Source organism: Oncorhynchus gorbuscha, linkage group LG06, assembly GCF_021184085.1.
Source record: "Oncorhynchus gorbuscha isolate QuinsamMale2020 ecotype Even-year linkage group LG06, OgorEven_v1.0, whole genome shotgun sequence".
Taxonomy (NCBI): Eukaryota; Metazoa; Chordata; class Actinopteri; order Salmoniformes; family Salmonidae; genus Oncorhynchus; species Oncorhynchus gorbuscha.
The window spans coordinates 28978101-28999065 of NC_060178.1; the positions used below are offsets into that span (position 1 = coordinate 28978101).

Consider the following 20965-nt stretch of genomic DNA (forward strand, 5'->3'; position numbering starts at 1 on the left):
TACAAAATGTCCAGGGGACATACACATCATAAAAATATGATTAGAATTCAGGTCGTGAAAATGAAGGGCAAAGCAGACACGAAGACAGCAGATTTATCATAAAATAAAACCTCAAATACCTTTCCACTGTCATGGACTGTATAATAAATAGTGTCCAGATGGTGCAATCTACTTAGAGTAGACGGTTTATACAGATTTAAAAGGTCTACACTTTGTATAAAATGCAACTTTATGGGACAATTGCAGACCCTGATTAAACCTACTCAAAGCCTAAAACATCCTCAATGTTTCCATTGAAAGTGCTTTATAAGGAGTAGGCTTCATATGGGCCCATGCATCCGGCCCTATGTCTAGCGATATCCTTAAAAAATAAACTGATAAGATATAAGGCTTAAACAAGGAATCCTGGCCATCGCAGTTGCTTCTGGATCCTCACAGTTCCATCAAGGCGAAACCTCACTCTGCAATCGTTAAAATTAGAATGGCTTGCTTTGTTTTAAAAACACTACATTTAACTGGATATCTAGAAAGTAATTGGTGAATATTCAGATTTGTCCCATTTCAAATGAAATTGTTAAAAAGTCAATCCAAAATGATTTACAGTGCATTGCAAAAGTATTCATTCCCCTTGGCATTTTTCTTATTTGTTGCATTACAACCTGTCATTTAAATATATATTTATTTGGATTTCATGTAATGGACATACACAAATAGTCCAAATTGGTGAAGTGAAATGGAAAAAAATATATTAAAAAAACATAAAAGTGGTGCGTGCATATGCATTCACCCACCCCCTTTGCTATGAAGCCTATAAATAAGATCTGGTGCAACCAATTACCTTCAGAATTCGTTAAAGTCCACCTGTGTGCAATCTAAGTGTCACATGATCTGTCACATCATCTCAGTATATATACACCTGTTCTGAAAGGCCAAAGATTCTGCAACACCACTAAGCAAGCGGCACTGTGAAGACCAAGAAGCTCTCCAAACTGGTCAGAGACAAAGTTGTGGAGAAGTACAGATCAGGGTTGGGTTATAAAAACATATCAGAAACTTTGAACATCCCACCGAGCACCATTAAATCCAACACTAAAAACTAGAAAGAATATGGCACCACAACAAACCTGCCAAGAGAGGGCCGTCCACCAAAACTCAAAGACCAGGCAAAGAGGGCATTAATCAGAGGCAACAAAGAGACCAAAGGAAACCCTGAAGGAGCTGCAAAGCTCCACAGCAGCGATTGAAGTATCTGTCCATAGGACCACTTTAAGCCGTACACTCCATAGAGCTAGGCTTTACAGAAGAGTGGCCATTGCCTAAATAAAAAAAATAAGTGTTTGCCAAAAGGCATGTGCGAGACTCCCCAAACATAGGGAAGAAGGTACTCTAGTCAGATGAGACTAAAATTGAGCTTTTAGGCCAAACCCAACACCTCTCATCACCCCGAGAACAATATCCCCACAGTGAAGCATGGGATCATGCTGTGTTTTTCCATCGGCAGAGACTGGGAAACTGGTCAGAATTGAAGGAATGATGGCGGTTGCCAAATACAGGGAAATTCTTGAGGGAAACCCGTTTCAGTCTTAAAGATTTGAGACTGGGACAGAGGTTCCCCTTCCAGCAGGACAATGACCCTAAGCATACTGCTAAAGCAACACTCGAGTGGTTTAAGGGGAAACATTTAAATCTCTTGGAATGGCCTAGTCAAAGCCCAGACCTCAATCCAATTGAGAATCTGTGGTATGACTTAAAGATTGCTGTACACCAGCGGAACCCATCCAAACTTGAAGGAGCTGGAGCAGTTTTGCCTTGAAGAATAGGCTAAAATCCCCATCGCTAAATGTGCCAAGCTTATAGAGACATACCCCAAAATACTTGCAGCTGTAATTGCTCAAGTTCAGGTTTTTTTTTCTTGTTTGTTTCACAATAAAAAATATTTTGCATCTTCAAAGTGGTAGGCATGTTGTGTAAATCAAATGATTACTACAACCCCCCCCCCCCCAAATATATTTTAATTCCAAGTTGTAAGGTAACAAAATAGGGAAAATGCCAAGGTGGGGTGAATACTTTCACAAGCCACTGTAACTGTCGATTGCTTACTGACCAGTAGGGGACTTCTCTCCTCACAATGATTTGAAAAGATACATTTACATGAATGTACAATTATACCACACAGTGTTGCATGACTGCTTCAAATTCAGTTAACATTTTAACTACTTAATGTAGTAATGTATATGGTGTATGTTACTCCATGTGATTTCTGATTCCTAGCCCAAAACCCAGACTTGCTTTAAGATTACATTTTTTCTACTGAAAACAGCATTGCTTGTTTGTGATCCAAATAACCACTGTCAATATCGATTGTGGGAAATAATCTACAGGAATAAAAAAAAAACTTTTATAAAGCCTTATAAAAATGTAAACCATTTTGAGTAAAACCCTAATGGACGTTTTGTTGTGACACAAATATGATAAATCAGCAATATGAAATGTACTTGAAAATAATCAGTAAGAGAAACACATTATCAGCTAAGTAATCATTAGAAGAATACAAAACTTAAAGCAAGTCTTTCTTTTAGCTATATGTTGTAAAGGGGGCCTCCGTTTCCCCAGTGGTAACACTGTTGTGAAAGGTCCAGTGGACATTACAGTTCCAATCCTTCACACTAGAGGGGGGGGGGGTCATTAGGTACTGATTTGTCTGCTTCTCTTCTTTAACCGATCCAATACCTGATGTGTTTCCACATGATAGCTACAGCAGTACAGCTTTGTCCAGGAGGGAATCATGGAATGTTTCTCTAGCGCCATCAATTGTGCACAAACCAACCATAAGCATGGCTTTAAAGCATCTAGATGTATAATGCCTCTTCTTTCATGTGCGCCCATGTTAATTTGTACTCATTATGGTCAGGAGAAACAATGTATTCTTTAGAAAAAATAAATAAAAAAACTACTGCATTTAGATGTCAACAGTAAAAACTACAATTGAAAAAATGACATTTCTTCAAGTCCCGATATTGTTTTGAACCACAAAGCGTACACTAGCAAATATGATTTTCTTCAAAGAACAGTTTTGTGAGTGTGTATAAAAAGATGACTCCTCCACTTGTGACCCCAAAAAAATATAAACATAAACATTGAAATAATATAAATGATTTTGTTAAAAACCTAACTGCCGGCCGCTGGATTGGAAAGCCGATATATGTCAGCACACAGAGACTGAACTACCAATAAATTTAAAACATATTTTTTTGTCTTGATGAGTATGGTTTAAAGATCAAAGAGCAAAATAGCTTCCAAATGTTGGTACATATACAGATCTGCTTTTTTTTTCATTTACATTTTTTTGTCTGTGTCCCTTTAATGTCTCTGGTCCTAACGACTTGCTGCACAGAGCGTGTCCTTGCTCCTGAATCTGCTGTGTCGGGGGGCTTGTTTCTGGTCTGTAGTGGCCAGCCATGGTTTAAGCGGGACTAGCAGTACATGGCGCAGGGACAGTCATTTTGGCTATGTACACATTCATTGTCGGTCCATGGCTTCCAACAAGCAGTGTTATTTCCGCAGATCTAATACACAAACCTGAAAAACAAGAAATTGTAGTTTTAGTATATTATGATGAGATATATATCTCAGAGTGCTAAACTTTTATTTTGGCGATAACACAATAGAAAACATTTTAAAAAACAAAGTATATGAAAATGTTCAAAACATTAGTACGCACAGATCCATCTGATGCACTTGCTCCCACTTTGTCACCTGCTGCATTCCAGCAAACTTCAAAGATCCCCCCTGTCCCCCTGTAACTATGGACTAAAGCGCCAGTCTGTGGAAAGGGAAGAGAAGACATTAGATCAACAACCACAACGACAGGCACAAGCCAAAGGTTAAACCAGCACTACAGTTTTCAGCTGTGCTAACATAATTGCAAAAGTGTTTTCTAATGATCAATTAGCATTTTAAATGACAAACTTCGATTAGCTAACACAACGTGCCATTGGAACACAGGAATTATGGTTGCAGATAATGGGCCTCTGTACGCCTACGTAGATATTCCATTAAAAATCAGCCATAGCTTGCTTAGATTAAAATCCATTACCACCGACCTAAGTAACAAAATAGATAAATAGGTAATATCACTAACAGTTCCCCGCTCCATGCAAGCTGGACAGTGGGACAGTGTCAGGGGACGGATAGCCAGGGGATTGATGGTGTCAGACTGTACCTGCGTGTTCCAGATGTGAACACACTTGTCGAAGGAGCCGCTGGCCAGATGCCTGCCGTCTGGGCTGAAGGCCACACTGTAGACAGGCTCCTGGTGTTTGGTTAACGTGTGGATGCAGATGCCTCGGTCCACATCCCACAGCCGCACCGTCGAATCAAAGGACGCGCTGCAAGGAACACAGGAAAAACTGTCATCTATCTGCCTCCCCAGAAGCAAGTACTTGGCTCATAGTCATAGCTCACTTGAAACAAAGCCCCAATACAGCAAGACACAAACTCTTGCAATTCAGAGTTTCAGTTCAGGGCACAAAGACTGTGGCTGGCCCAAAAATAGTGTGGTGATCAGTCCATTTCCCTCGAACAGGGTCACACCGCTGTTATGTCAGTAATGCTGCTCGCAAATCAAAATAATGAATGCCGACACAGAGGGCACAGCAGTGCTTCTGTTTCAGTACCTGGCAAGCATCAGATTGGCATTGGGGTTGTTGGTTCCAGGACCGGTGGGGCTCCATTTGATAGTGTAGATCTCTTTGCTGTGAGCTTGCAGATCATGAACGCATGTGTCCTGTTTCATACTCCAGATCTAGCATGGTAAAATGACAAAATAATGTTGTACGTGTGATGATCATGCAAAAAAGCTGAATGTTCAGAAAGATAAGAATGTTTGGTTGGTTTTATACTTGGTTTATTTTTCAGGTCGACAATTTGTCGAGTGGTATTCATCACAATTGAAACTAAGAAAAATGATAGAGTGATATAAACAGCACATAAATTATTTGAATTTCTGGTACATAATCCAGAGCACAACATTACAAAGTGCACGTGAATTTATTTATATAATTTATTTAACAGGGACAGTAATCAAAAACTCTGACAATACTGAACGTAGCTATAGACATCTGGTTTTCATTCCTATCTTACCTTCAGCGTCATGTCATCTGAGCAAGAGGCTAGCAGGTTACCGGTTGGATCCCATTTGATTGCATTCACTTCATTCTGGAACAGAGGGGAACAGAGTTATCAGCGCAGACATAGAAAGGGCAAAGTCTCTGACACATAGAAAATGGTGCTTCTATAATGTCTGCAGGAGCAGTGCTACACTGTGGGGTGATGGGGGCGGACTCACTGTGTGTCCTTGGAATGTCTTGATAGGCCTGTCTTGGCCAAGCTTACACACGTGGATGCACATGTCTGTACTGCAGGAGGCAAACGTGTTGTTGCTCTGCCAGTCCACATCCAGAGCAGGTGCTGTTAAGTCACAACAAGAGGAAGAGCGGAAGAAAACGCAATGAAAAAAACAACATAGAACTCTACGTCTTTTGTCTGTGCTTGACAGAAACTAGGAATGATTCGGCACAAAAATACCCTTGCTGTTTATAGTCACGTAAGTATGTACGGATACACGTCTAATAAGGGTTCATTAAGAGGAAAGAAGCCAATGGATAATTCAGCGTACCTGAATGGAACGGGAACTGCTGCTTTGCTTCTCCTGTGTGAGCATCCCATATGATTGTAGTCTGCAGGGAGAAACACACACACACACACAAAGAAAAACATTAAATTAGAACACGCCTAAGAAGGTTATTTTAGTCCTGACTACCAGAAGAGGTTAATGAGTCATGAAAGCATTTCAAGTCTTGAGCTCATAACAAAAATAAAAGTCTGTTTGGGTTCTTACCTTATCTACTCCGGCACTAAGAATAAAGTTTCCTTTTTTGTTCCATTTTAATGCAAAAATGGGACCTTTGTGTTGACCCAGGGTACTTGCAAGATTACCTAGGGTTCGAATCATTTATATTAGAGAGGCGAGTGTTTTGGAAACTGACAATATGGTGAGTTGAAAAAGCAGTAAAAAGTGGCACCTCACCATCCTTTGTCCATATCCTGGCAAATCCATCATATGAGCCGGTTGCTAGTAACGTACCCTCACTCTGTCAGGTGGAAAGAGATAAATTGTGTAAATAAAATAAAAAGGTTTTTAAGCAAATACATATTGTTAAGCACATCAGCATAGGAACATAATTCTGCTAATTGAAACTTTCCCTTGCAAGGATAAATAACATACAGAGCAAAACAGTAGCAAAGTTAAAGCTTAGAAACATTAAAAAAGTGACTCCTAACATTCAGAAAAGGAGAAGTGGAAATAAAGTTATGGAATTTGAGGGGTTGTGTTAAGTTATGATTGAGTGTGGATCCTTGACTCACGTTCCAGTCTAATGATGTGACGTCTTTGTTGCTGGGGACGTCCTGACCTCCCTCCCGTATGCAGTGCCTCAGTACAAGCTGTGTGGAGCTGCTGTCACTCAGGTTCCAGATCCGTGCCGTCGAGTCCCCAGACCTGCAGCGTGGAGGGACAGTCAGCACAGTACAATGAAACACAGCAGCACAGAAAGCCCTAGGTTCTCGGTAAATCAGTCTATCAATCGATATATTGACGTAGGATTGCAAAATTCTGTTAACTTTCCCAAAATGCCCTGTTTTTTTCCCCCAAATCCAGGTTGGAAGATTCTTGGAATAAGGAAGGAATACGCCAGAAATCCAGAATCCTACTGGGACGTTTTCAAGAGAGAGAGAAAGAGAGAGAAGAGAAAGAGAAAGAGAGAGAGAGACAGCGAGAGAGAGATGAACCTGGAGATTAACCTAAACAAGCTGGTCCTGGGGCTCTGTTAACAAACACAAACAGACCCCTAGGACAGCAACACAATTAGACCAAACTAAATAATGAGAAAAAAAATGACAATTACTTGACACATTGGAAAATAATGTTTTTTTTTAAACAGAGCAAACTAGAATGCTATTTGGCCCTAAACAGAGAGTACACAGTGGCAGAATACCTGACCAATGTGACTGACCCAAAATTAAGGAAATATTTGACTATGTACAGACTCCGTGAGCATAGCCTTGCTATTGAGAAAGGCCACCAAAAGCAGACCTGGCTTTCAAGAAAAGACACTATTTGGAAATCATTACAAGAATATATATTTAACATGTATACAGTGGGACAAAAAAATATTTAGTCAGCCACCAATTGTGCAAGTTCTCCCACTTAAAAATATGAGAGAGGCCTGTAATTTTCGTCATAGGTACACTTCAAAATTCCAGAAAATCACATTGTAGGATTTTTAATGAATTTATTTGCAAATTATGGTGGAAAATAAGTATTTGGTCACCTACAAACAAGCAAGATTTCTGGCTCTCACAGACCTGTAACTTCTTCTTTAAGAGGCTCCTCTGTCCTCCACTCGTTACCTGTATTAATGGCACCTGTTTGAACTTGTTATCAGTATAAAAGACACCTGTTCACAACCTCAAACAGTCACACTCCAAACTCCACTATGGCCAAGACCAAAGAGCTGTCAAAGGACACCAGAAACTAAATTGTAGACCTGCACCAGGCTGAGAAGACTGAATCTGCAATAGGTAAGCAGCTTGGTTTGAAGAAATCAACTGTGGGAGCAATTATTAGGAAATGGAAGACATACAGGACGACTGATAATCTTCCTCAATCTGGGGCTCCACACAAGATCTCACCCCGTGGGGTCAAAATGATCACAAGAACGGTGAGCAAAAATCCCAGAACTACACGGGGGCACCTAGTGAATGACCTGCAGAGAGCTGGGACCAAAGTAACAAAGCCTACCATCAGCAAGGGCATTGAAGATGAAACGTGGCTGGGTCTTTCAGCATGACAATGATCCCAAACACACCGCCCGGGCAACGAAGGAGTGGCTTCGTAAGAAGCATTTCAAGGTCCTGGAGTGGCCGAGCCAGTCTCCAGATCTCAACCCCATAGAACATCTTTGGAGGGAGTAGAAAGTCTGTGTTGCCCAGCATTGCCCCAAAACATCACTGCTCTAGAGGAGATCTGCATGGAGGAATGGGCCAAAATACCAGCACCAGTGTGTGTGTGAAAACCTTGTGAAGACTTACAGAAAACGTTTGACCTCTGTCATTGCCAACAAAGAGTATATAACACAGTATTGAGATAAACTTTTGTTATTGACCAAATACTTATTTTCCACCATAATTTGCAAATAAATCCATTAAAAATCCTACAATGTGATTTTCTGGATTTTTTTTCTAATTTTGTCTGTCATAGTTGAAGTGTACCTATGATGAAAATTACAGGCCTCTCTCATCTTTTTAAGTGGGAGAACTTGCACAATTGGTGGCTGACTAAATACTTTTTTGCCCCACTGCATATGCTTTGCAATGGAACATCTGTTTCCCATGCCAATAAAGCCCCTTAAATTGAAATTGAGAGAGTGAGAGACAGACACTGACCCAGATGCAAGCAGGTCGGAGACAGGGTTCCAGGCGCAGATGAACACCTCTGACTCGTGACCTCGGAGCACCAAGGCTTTGTTCTGGGGAATTGCCACATTCCCATCCACCTCCATCATGTCGACGTGGTTGTCTGTATGGCACACAGAGAGCACCTCATCAGCATGTGCAAGATCTGAATAACAAAACATCCAGCATTGGGCATTGACTCAACAATGTTACAAATATTTGTATCCCTCCTTTCTCTTTGTGTTATAGGTAATAAACACTAAAGCCAGGGCCGAGGACTCAGACTCACTAGCTAAGGTGTGAGCTCCGTTCTCCTCGCCGTTGGCCGTGTTCTCTCCGTTCTTGGCATTGGCCGCCAAGTTGGTGGTGGTGGCCGGGGGGGCCTGGGCTGCCTGCTGCTGGGCCAGCTTGTCTCGGTAGGCCTGCTGCCGTGTCTGCACCACATCCGGCATTACCGCGTCGATGAGCGACAGGGACTCGATCGGCCGTCCGTCGAACAGCGTACCGTCCTGGGGACACCAGACAAGCTGGTTATATTCAAATGCAAACAGCTAAATAACTACTGTAGCTATAAGCAATGGTAGGCTAAAAGCATCAGTTATAACTCAAATTAAAGAATAATACATTCTCAAAAATAATCACTAGAGGACCATCTATTAAAAAATAATAATGCAATGCATTATAAAGCTACATTGGTTAATAACTGCATAATAACTGAAGAGCAGAAACCTAGCACCATATACATATTCTTTCTGATTTGTGATCAAACCATTGCCAATTTCTGCATTTGATCACACTATACCAGGCTTGCGGTAATAAAGTCCACAGATTCTCTGATAGTCGGCTGAGATGAGATGCTGTGATAATGGGTTGTGTGAATGAGGAGGAGATGAGATCACCTCATTAATGCTGACTTCGGCCTCCACGTACTGCAGGCCCTTCTGTATGATGGAGATGAGGGCAGCAGGGGGCACCAGGGCTCCATTGATGTTGGACTGGCTGATGTGGCTCTCTATGCCAAACGTGAAGGCTGAGTGGGAAAATCCTGTCGGGGGCAAGCATGAGCAGCATGTCAGTAGGCAGAACATTATACTGAGCAGATCCTTCCCTTTGGTGACTCTGGAAATAGCACATTTCAAATAGCTCTGTGGTTGTTATCGTAGTGCACATTTTCTAGGCACCCTTTAATAGCACTAGAACATTACATGAGTAGGAGAATATACAGAACATTGTTTCAACAGCTGTCTGTTACCAGTGTTTACAGAATGTGAAGGGACATGTGGTTTGATCGTTGGAGCCTACCTGACTCCTGTAGGTATCTGTACACAAGAAAGTTGACCTCATCACTGCTTATGCTCATCTTTACACCTGGTTACACCATGAGGTCAGCAAACAGGACATAGGCCTGCAAGGAAAGGGAGGAGGTGCGACAGTTGTTTTTATCAGACCCCAACGCAGAACATTTTCACATTAGACAAATCACACAACAATGGGCTGCTAAATAAAAACTGAAGCCAGGGATAGAGTGGAGACTTCCTCCCAGGAGATACACTAACACATTTTGTCTGTGTGCAAAAACCACTCTACCCTGCTGCACACACAAGTTCGCACCAGGGCAGAGCAGCAGGCAGGGTTCTCAGTCAGGGGTCAGGGTGTGCACAGAAACCTGCTGCTGGGGGCTAACTGTGGACAGGAGCAGCAGCACTGCTAGTGTGTCTCTCCAGTATAGCTAATAACAAGGTGCAGTGCCCATTCTCACCATCCCACTGCAGTGGTGCTGTTGCGTTAAACAGAATCTCAGCCGCTCTACTACTGACTGAATGTGTGTAATTGGGGATGGGAAGGGGATTCTCTTTCCAGCGCAGAGCTGAGCTGTTGCTCTGGGCTATGCTGTGCTCCTTCAATTACAGCAGCAGTGTTTTCCATAAGTGCATGGAGTATCCAGCCAGATAGAAATAATTGCCAGCCAGGAAGTTCTGGGCTGGGGGGCACCGGGGGGGCATGACCCAGAGAAAATAAATTGCAGAACGAGCTCTATTTTGGTGGCTACTGGTACATTCTAACGCCCCTAGAATTCAGCCAAATCGCCCTCTATTGGCAAAAGTGCACAGTCAAAGATGTGAATAATTATACCGTCAAGTTAAATTATTATAACAAAATGTTTTAGGCATACAAAGACAAAAGAAATGTGACAGTGTTTAAATGATAACACAGTGTAGGAAATTAAGAAAATTCTTAAAATGCTGGAAGTGAATGTGCTGGAATTAAACAATTAACTATGAAAATGAGCAAAAGCTATTTGCATTAAGGAAAGACACACTTGGCTCAAATATAAGCCCGTCTGTAATACATGCCTGTTGTGTTCAGTGATTTAAGCAAATAAACACCCAGGCTATTAATTGAAGTTTTACGGTAGTAACCTAGTCAAGAAAACTAGTCTAGTTTTCTTAAACTAGTCTTTCAATTTAGTTTGTGACAAAAAAAAGGTTGTGTTCTGTCAATTAAACACGGATTCCCTGCTGAGAAACAATATAGAACTGCAGGAAAGTGGTTTTAAAAATGCAAAATGTTCAGGAGGTGAACCCTCAGACCCCCGCCAGATTGTATAAAAGTGGGGGTGCACAAAGACTCATAGATAGACCTACAGGCTGGGCGATATGGCCAAAATATCACAATGGTATTTTTCAAATTCTTGACGGTATTTTATGTTGTTTTTTTTTTTATTAAGAAAAGTTCTACATTTGCTTTATGAGTAGTGCGTGACCTTAGGGTGGCAACACATATTCTAAATGATTTCAATGGGTCTTTTGCCATTCGGATTGTTTTATATTGTTAAATTCAACTTCAACCTAAAATAATTTCCTGCATTTCCATCAATTTCTGCTTTTCCTGCATTCACTTGGGATCATTTCCACACTGCCATGATATGGGCAAAAATACTAGGCCTTTTTTTTAACCAAATGTTGCAATTGCGATTTAGATCAAAACACTTGGGTGAACTTGTGGAATCATGGAAATAGAATGTTTATAATAATTCTATAGTTAGAATATAAATAATAGTGGGCACTTTGAATGCAGTGTTTGACATGGCAACGAATGAAAATGCCATGAACAAGTTATTGTGACAGGGTAGGAACCAAAGTGATGTTCAGTGTTTCCTTTCAATTTGTAAGTCGCTCTGGATAAGAGCGTCTGCTAAATGACTTAAATGTAAATGTAAATGTCCTCGGGGACCCTATAATCTTTGACTACATTAAATCTTTATTCATATAGGGGATTTAAACTCATCGTTACCACTTACATTACATGGGACGTGTAAATTAACTCACAGGAAACGATGACGCATCCTGCTCTCCCTCCTCTGTGAAAATACATTTTATTGCAGCCAACCAGAGAGCACAAAAATAAACAGACAGCAGACTGACAAACTAGCAGTGTGTCCCCGTCATCACTCGCTTTGTGACTGACAGGTGCCTGTCCTATCAATAGAAGATGCATGTAGTTCATTCTAGCAGGAGAAGGCTGTATTAACTTTTCTGACTAGAGAATTCAACTTTTAAATGAAAAGAAGCCTGGGTTGAATTAATGAAGTGGAAAAAGTAGCCGGCTGACAATAAGTCCTATTTAGCCGACGACACTGCAGCAGTGGTGTTTATCTCATCCAGGTCTGAATCGGAGCAGAAGAGGGCTAGTCAGGGACCTTGTAGAATCAAGGAAGTGACAACCAAGCAAGCATGACCACAGCATTGACACTCTGTCTGCTACTCTCAACTGGGTTCATTCATTCAACAGAAAGATATAGAATAGGAGCACAAACATCCCTCTCTCTGGAAAAACTACTGCAGGACCGGTGCTACTGGTGTTTCACCAAAGTATTTTATATACACACCTGAAATAACGAACCAATGCATAGCCAAAATGCATTTCTAGATCGAGCACAAAACACAAACCTTAAGGTTCCATGTGATTATAATATGGGCCCCTTTCTGTAACTAGGCTATGTTATGTGCTGAGCAATCCCAATTAAGGAGCCATCTCTGCCAGCCAGACATGAAGAACTGTACATTCACCCAAAGATACATCAGATCAGAGGCATATTGCCATTAGATTACTGGAGCACATTCTCATTTCCATGTCAAACCATTGCATAACCATAACAGAACTCTACAGGGGAGGTGCAATCTTAGTAGTCCCAGCTACTGAAGATAGTATTATTGAAGTTTTACTGCCTTGTCGACCATCATTAATTCTCTTCAGAGAAGTTTAGGCCTATTGGATAGATGCACATAATAATTGACAAAACTGTCATAGGATGTGGTTTGTTTGCAATTTGTCAGCTACTATTATACTTGAACACACCACTAGAGACGTAGTTCATTCCCTTTTTATCGCCGTATCTAAGTGATGAGGTTTTGGTCTATTTTGAGAGAGCGAGAGCGCACCGCTGTAGAGATGGAGCACTTCACATCTTTGCTCTCAGGGGTCACATTGTTTACAACTCACACACACAACCCAAAGTGATTGTAATAGGCATTTCATATGGTAGGTGTCTTGTGGTCTTCTATAATTTTAACCATTGATATGAATATTGCTCAACACTGTTTCACACCATCTCTCCTGCATGATGCTCGATTATGCCACCTTTACAGCCATTGGTCGAGAATAGAACACAACATGCACATTGCCTATGGAGCCGAGCTGATTCACTTTGTAGACACAACTAGGCCTTTTGTTCTAGCCAAGGTAGAACAAAACACAGTAATGTTTTTTTTCACATCCATAATATCTCCCATATAAGAAATGGATAGTTGTTGAAAAATATTTTACTGCAAAATTTGTTAAATTTATATATAGTGGCAAACCCCCTAAACTCCAAAAGTGAAACATAATACCTGGCTGGAAGGGCCTCAAACTGATGTAACACAATATTGCAAGCTCTGATATTGCTAAAATTTGGAATACAAGTAGTCAGCTGTCTGCCCTACATACACAGACAAACAGCATTAGGATATTGTAATGCATCTTGGGAATATAGACCTGTAAACACAGACAAACAATAGGCAGAAATGTCAACTAATAATATTTATGATAAATGTATGCTTTAATTTTAGATAGAAAGTACTCTATTAATCATCTAAGTCAAATTTGCTCTCATTCAGTGCTGTATCGTCCTGCCTAACAAAAATACATACAGTTACACATGTTTTTTGATGTTGTGGCTAGTGTAATCTGCTCTATGGAAAACAAATGAGCTCCGACATTGGAATTAGATTTTTTGGAGTCCAAGGTTCCTTGAAGGATTTTGTATCTTTAGTCCCTACTCTTGGAATTAAGTCAGAGGTCACCACAGAGCCAACATGGACTTTGCCTCAAATCCAATATGGCATCGAAAATCAAATATGGCTGCCATAATTCCATTTGATGTTTAGATCACATGTAAATATGCGCTTTGTAGATTAGGCATTTTTTCAGAATTGTGTACAACACTCATACCCTTAAAGACTGTTTTAGTGTAAATACATTTTATTCTGAATCCAACATGGCCAACATGATTTCACTCAAACACTTTTGCCTGCATATACATTGCGGTTGTTTATTATGTATTGAATGTGCTATTATGTTTTCAAAAGTGCTTCATAAGGCTCTAGGTATATTTAGAAAGATGAGTGGCACTGCCATGCCTCTTGCGTTTGAATACCTGAAGCCAAATAGCTTTACAATGAGTGTTCGCTTTTCATGTTTAAATCTCATTCACACACTTACAGCATATCAACAATGGGCAATTCCGCAAAATATAATAACAAAGCCTTTCGACACAAGCACACATTACACTGGCATAACACAGTGTCTCTGGTGCAGGTTGAGAGCCCGACTATTTTCCATACTGAGTATTGCCAACCCAGACAGTCTTTCCTAAGACCTGCACTACATATACAAAAGTATTTGGACCCCCTTAAAATTAGTGGATTCAGTTACTTCAGACACACCTGTCACGGACAGGTGTAATTTTTATTTTATTTTTATTAATTTTAAAAAAAAATCGATCACACAGCAATGCAATTTCCATAGACAAACATTGGCTGTAGAATGACCTTACTGAAAGAGCTCTGACTTTCGTGGCACCGTCATAAGATGCCACCTTTCCAACAAGTCAGTTCATAAAATGTCCGCCCTGCTAGAGCTGCCCTGGTCAACTGTAAGTGCTGTTATTGTGAAGTGGAAACGTCTAGGAGCAACAACAACTGCTCAGCCGCGAAGTGGTAGGCCACACAATCTCAAAGAATGGGACTTCCGAGTGCTTAAGCACGTAAAAAATGTCTGTCCACAGTTGCAACACTCGTTACCGAAAAACTGCCACTGGAAGCAACGTCAACACAAGAACTGTTCATCGGGAGCTTCTTGAAATGGGTTTCCATGGCCGAGCAGCCGCACAGAAGCCTAAGATCACCATGCGCAATGCCAAGCGTCGGCTGGAGTGGTGTAAAGTTCCCGCCATTGGACTCAATGGAGCAGTGGAAACACATTCTCTGGAGTGATGAATCATGCTTCAACATCAGGCAGTCCGACGGAAGAATCTGGGTTTCGTGGCTGCCAGGAGAACACTACCTGCCCCAATGCATAGTGCCAACTATAATGTTTTATGGAGGGGGAATACTGGTCTGGGGCTGTTTTTCATGGTTCGGGCTAGGCACCTGAGGGGAATTCCAGTAAAGGGAATTGTTAACGCTGCAGCATACAATGACATTCTAGACGATGTTGTGCTTCCAACGTTGTGGCAAAAGTTTGGGGAAGGCCCTTTCCTATTTCAGCATGACAATGCCGCTGTGTACAAAGCGAGGTCCATAAAGAATTGGTTTGTTGAGATCGGTGTGGAAGAACTTGACTGGCCTGCACAAAGCCCTGACCTCAACCCCATCTTACACATTTGGGATGAATTGGAACACCAACTGCGAGCCAGGCCTAATCGCCCAACATCAGTGCCCAACCTCACTAATGCCCGTGGCTGAATGGAAGCAAGTCCCCGCAGCAATGTTCCAAAATCTAGTGGAAAGCCTTCCCAGAAGAGTGGCGGCTTTTATAGCAGCAAAGGGGGGGACCAACTCCACATTAATGGCCACAATTTTGAAATGAGATGTTCGAAGGGCAGATGTCCACATACTTTTGGTCATGTAGCGTACCGGAGATAAGAGATTGTTGATAATGCAATCACACAACTCAAATGCCAGTTCACCAGTATGAACGAAATCACAAACAGCTTTTATTTGTCAAGTACTGTTGTCTGCTAAAGATGATGATCTGTTTATATCTGCCAATTTATTGGCTGTCCAGTACCCAGATGACCTGTCCCCAGAGCTTCCTATACAGTTCATCTCTTTCCATAACGTGTTAAGGCCAACAATTAGAATGAGAGGCTCAATTAAAGATGTTGCAGAACTGATGTATTTGAAACAACTCCCTTCTGCCCAGTTTCCCTGATGTTGCTATGGCAATCAGCCTGTTTTTACCATCCCTGTAAATGTCGTTTCTGCCAAGACATAGTTTTCTTAACTAAAACTCAAAGAACTACATAAGAAGCATTAGGCTCTCGGGCTGATATGAGCTTTTGAACACCTGAGTAAGCTCTACTCATTGCACTGGCACTGCCATAGCCTTGACAACCGCATTTATTCACTGATATCCCCTCATACTTTCAATCAGTTTCTTTTTTATTTTTCAGTCACATTTCTGAAGCCCAATAAACAAACACGTAGCTTCCTAGAATATATGGAAAATAAAAAGGTTTATGAATGGCTTATTGGAGGATTAATGTTAAAATTATTTATAAAAATGAATACAAATTTACATTGATGACAGGCGCATGGGCCCCCAGAGCTCATGGGCGCCCCCAACTTGCGGGGGTTGCGGGAATGTCCGGTAAGCCAGTGACATAGTAGCATAACCAAGTTACAGGAAAGCGATCTGTCAGCTCTAACCACGTCCCTATTTTCCCCACTGAAACAATGTGTGCAAGGTTGATTCAAAGTCTTTGAGGTGACCAGGACATGAGTGTATCCTAACAGGGTGGGGAGAGAAAGTAGCCCGTGGTGGATGTAGTTATGGAGCCTGACCAGATTGTACAGCTTAACGGATGTCCTGTATGACTGGCGGGGTATTGGGGCTGTGTGTTGATCCATTTCCAATTCTACAACAGTTGGGTTTGGTATTTATTAAGGTGCAGGCACTCAGTAGATACAGCTTGCATGCCAGCAAGACCCATTGACTCATTTGAATGTCATCTTAGCCTGAATGATGCTGGGGATACTTCAGTAATGTATTGGTTAAGCCTAGTTGTCTGGTTGTGAAGAAGAGTGTGAAAAGGCTGTCATAAACACCCCTGCCCTTAGATCTTTCCAACGCCTAATTGACTTATGTTGATGTTGAATGTGGCAAATATCCTGCAGGTCACGTCCTACATATTCATTCACATTCCTTTGGAAGTCGGCTAGGATAATTATCTGGCTGATATTAACTGTGGGGGGTTGGCTGTGATTATGGTCTGGTGCAGGCCCAGCTGGAGATGAGGAGAGTGACAGAACCGGTAAGGGCGACCTCAGGTAAACTAGAGATTACTTACGAGTGTAGGTCATAGACGACTAAGAAGCGTTACGAGGAACGTAGCACAGCGCCACACTCATATTAGAGGTTGACCGATTAATCGGAACAGTCGATTAATTAGGGCCGATTTGAAGTTTTCATAGCAATCGGAAACATAACATCTTTACTTAACTAGGAAAGTCAGTTAATAACACATTCTTATTTTCAATGGCGGCCTAGGAACAGAGGGTTAACTGCCTCGTTCGGGGGCAGAACGACAGAGTTTCACCTTGTCAGCTCGGGGGATTCAATCTTGCAATCTTACAGTTAACTAGTTCAACGCACTAACCACCTGCCTCTATTGCACTCCACGAGGAGACTGCCAGTTATGCGAATGCAGTAAGCCACAGTAAGTTGCTAGCTAGCATTAAACTTATCTTATAAAAAACAATCAATCAATCATAATCACTAGTTAACTACACATGGTTTATGATATTACTAGTTTATCTAGCGTGTCCTGCGTTGCATATAATCGATGCGGTGCATATCGTTGCTCCAATGTGTACCTAACCATGAACATCAATGCCTTTTTTTAAATCAATACACAGAAGTATATATTTTTTAAACCTGCATATTTAGCTAAAAGAAATTCAGGCTAGCAGGCAATATTAACCAGGTGAAATTGTGTCACTTCTCTTGCGTTCATTGCACGCAGAGTCAGTGTATATGCAACAGTTTGGGCCGCCTGGATCATTGCGAACTAATTTGCCAGAATTTTACGTAATTATAACATTGAAGATTGTGAAATGTAACAGGAATATTTAGACTAATGGATGCCACCCCTTAGATAAAATACGGAACGGTTCCGTATTTCACTGAAAGAATAAACGTCTTGTTTTCGAGATGATAGTTTCCGGATTCGACCATATTAATGACCTAAGGCTCGTATTTCTGTGTGTTATTATGTTATAACTAAGTCTATGATTTGATAGAGCAGTCTCACTGAGCAGTGGTAGGCAGCAGCAGGCTCGTAAGCATTCATTCAAATAGCACTTCAGTGTGTTTTGCCAGCAGCTCCTCGTTGTGCATCAAACATTGAACTGTTTATGACTTCAAGCCTATCAACTCCGGAGATTAGGCTGGTGTAACCGACGTGAAATGGCTAGCTATATAGCGGGGTGGGCGCTAATAGCGTTTCAAACGTCACTCGCTGCTTCGAGGGTGGCTGTTGTCGTTGTGTTCCTGGTCGAGCCCAGGGAGGAGCAAGGAGAGAGACAGAAGCTATACTGTTACACTGGCAATACTAAAGTGCCTGTAAGAACACCCAATAGTCAAATGTTAATGAAATACAAATGGTATCGAGAGAAATAGTCCTATAATCCCTAAAATAACTACAACCTAAAACTTCTTACCTGGGAATATTGAAGACTCATGTTAAAAGGAACCACCAGCTTTCATATGTTCTCATGTTCTGAGCAAGGAACTTAAACGTTAGCTTTCTTGGCACATATTGGCACTTTTACTTTCTTCTCCAACACTTTGTTTTTGCATTATTTAAACCAAATTGAACATGTTTCATTATTTATTTGAGGCTACATTGATTTTATTGAAGTATTATATTAAGTTAAAATAAGTGTTCATTCAGTATTGTTGTAATTGTCATATTCTTTTATTTAAATCGGCCGATTAATCGGCATCAGCTTTTTTTTGTCCTCCAATAAATCGGTATCGGTGTTGAAAAACCATAATCGGTCGACCTCTAACCCATAAACATTTGAAGATGATCCCTGGGCTTTGATGGACAGTAAACATGTTGCAGAGCAGGTGGAGTTGCCCAAGCATGGTGCACAAAGGCCATTATCACACAGTCAATCCCCAGCCACCATACACAATGACATGCAGCATCTTCGTTGTTTAAGTTTGACCATCCTCAGGGTGCTTTTGTCTGCCATAGATGTGTCTGTGCCCACCATTTTCCCTAAGGGCAGATTGGATTACAATAGTCATAACATAAAATTTTGGGCAGGCTGGACCATACAGCACTGAATTTGTCTTGGAGAGTTGTCTATTTATCAGCTACCAGAAACATAAAAATGCATCATAAATATTAATAGTTGATATTCCTACCTATTGTAGCTCTGTGTTTACAGGTCTATATTTCCAAGTTAGATTGAGATATCCCAATGCTGTTGTGGATGTAGGTGCAGACATCTGACTACTTGTATTCCACATTTTTGCAATATCAGAGCTTGAGATATTGGGTTACATGAGCTTATGTGGCCCATCCCCCCACCAGCCAGGCATATTCTGAACATTTGGAGTTTATGGGGGGGGGCACAATATTAATTTACCGTAAAACTTTAATAGCCCAGGCGTTAATTTGTTAAATCACAACAGGCGCTTATTAGAGAAAGGCTTCTATTTGAGCCAGGTGTCTATTACCTTAATGCACACAGCTTTTGCAAATTTGCATAGTTAATTGTTTAACTCATGCATTCACTTCCAGCATTTTAATACATTTAATTTCCTCCACTGTGTTATCATTAACACACTGTGTCATGTTTCTTTGTCTAAGTATCCCTCTATTTCAGAATTGTTTTACTTTTTCTTGACTGAATAACTATTATTCTCTGACTGTGCATTTTCGACAGTTCTTACTTTTGGCACTAGAGGGCGATCAGACGATTTTTGGGGGTCTGTACTCCTTAAGTTGTTGACTGTTTTTTTGCTTGCCAGTTAGCTAGCAGCTCTCAACTGTTAGAAACTGCTATAAAATTGGATGATTTTCAAGTCTTTACTGAATTATTTAATGTAACAAATCAAACAAACCTTGTAAACAATTAATGGTAACCTCGTAAACAATTCATTTAGACCCTGTGTTTATTTGAAACAGGTGTTTATTTGCTGAAATGTGTGCCGTTGCCCTGCTATTAAAAGGGACAGGCGGCTATTTGAGACTGTGTTTAATTAAAGTTTTATGGTAACCACTTTGCAGTAAAATATTTTTACACAAATATCCATTTCAGAAATGGGAGACATAAGAGATGTGAAAAAAAATGTTTGTTTTTTGTTCTACCTCGGATAGGGGCATCTCAAAAAATGAAAGACCTTTTTGAGGGTTGGCCACAAGCCTATATCGTTTCCTCCACTGAGACATACAGGCTTATCTCAGAATGCTTTAAAAGGAGCTAAAAAAGTACACATACAGCCACAAAGACAGACGCAGACACTCACAGACACACACAAACATGCACTTGGCTGGGAAAACAGATTAACTCTCGTCCTCTTGAGATGGCTGATAAGTCATGTCAAAGACTTGTTCGGCAATATTGCTAAGCAAGGACTTTTCAGGAACCTCCCTAATTAACCATGAACTTCTCTCTGAAGTGACCCACTCAGTCCTATTCACACCAGCAGGGCTCTAAAGTAACATTTTCCATTGGGAGCACTGGTGATCCCATCTTAAAGTTAGGAGCACCAGAAAATATTTTTCAAATGATTTTGGATACACTTTATTGGGCCTGTATGAATTCTAGCTACTCTTACAACACCCAGCCCTTGCATACGTGTGCCTCAAAAGATCTGCCTCTTTCCTTTCTCTACAAGTTTTGCAACAGACAGTAAGAGCATTTAGGGCTGATCGGTATACCGTATTTTATTTTATACCGGTATTGATGCGCAGACCGGTTTGGGTTTTGACTTTGTCTTCTATAATGGCATTTCAATGTTTGGTTTGTTAAATGTAATACGCCAGTCCGCAGTGTGTAACGTCCTCTACTTGAGTCGTTGCTATCCCGCTCTCACCATTCCTGCCCCTTGTCACTCAAGGGGAGCAGTTGTTGTTGCTCGACCACGAGATCACTTGCCGTTCAATCTT

The 20965-nt window shown here is 41.1% G+C and overlaps 1 protein-coding gene across 5 annotated transcripts in view; it reads right to left on the reverse strand.

Annotated features, from left to right (window-relative positions):
• Positions 1-1968: 1968 nt before the first annotated feature.
• Positions 1969-20965, reverse strand: part of LOC124037792 (F-box-like/WD repeat-containing protein TBL1XR1) — a 54402-nt gene continuing 35405 nt past the window's right edge. For 4 of the 5 annotated variants that reach the window (XM_046352860.1, XM_046352857.1, XM_046352858.1 and 1 more), the window contains exons 4-17: positions 9817-9919; positions 9414-9559; positions 8804-9023; positions 8506-8680; positions 6427-6559; positions 6089-6152; positions 5900-5997; positions 5678-5738; positions 5348-5469; positions 5143-5217; positions 4677-4804; positions 4223-4388; positions 3722-3823; positions 1969-3579 (exon numbers count right to left, since the gene is read on the reverse strand). In XM_046352860.1, the coding sequence (XP_046208816.1) occupies positions 3553-3579; positions 3722-3823; positions 4223-4388; positions 4677-4804; positions 5143-5217; positions 5348-5469; positions 5678-5738; positions 5900-5997; positions 6089-6152; positions 6427-6559; positions 8506-8680; positions 8804-9023; positions 9414-9559; positions 9817-9874 (1575 nt within the window). In that variant the 5' untranslated portion in view covers positions 9875-9919 and the 3' untranslated portion in view covers positions 1969-3552. The remainder of the gene's footprint in view (positions 3580-3721; positions 3824-4222; positions 4389-4676; positions 4805-5142; positions 5218-5347; positions 5470-5677; positions 5739-5899; positions 5998-6088; positions 6153-6426; positions 6560-8505; positions 8681-8803; positions 9024-9413; positions 9560-9816; positions 9920-20965) is intronic. The other variant, XM_046352862.1, reaches the window with a different exon arrangement.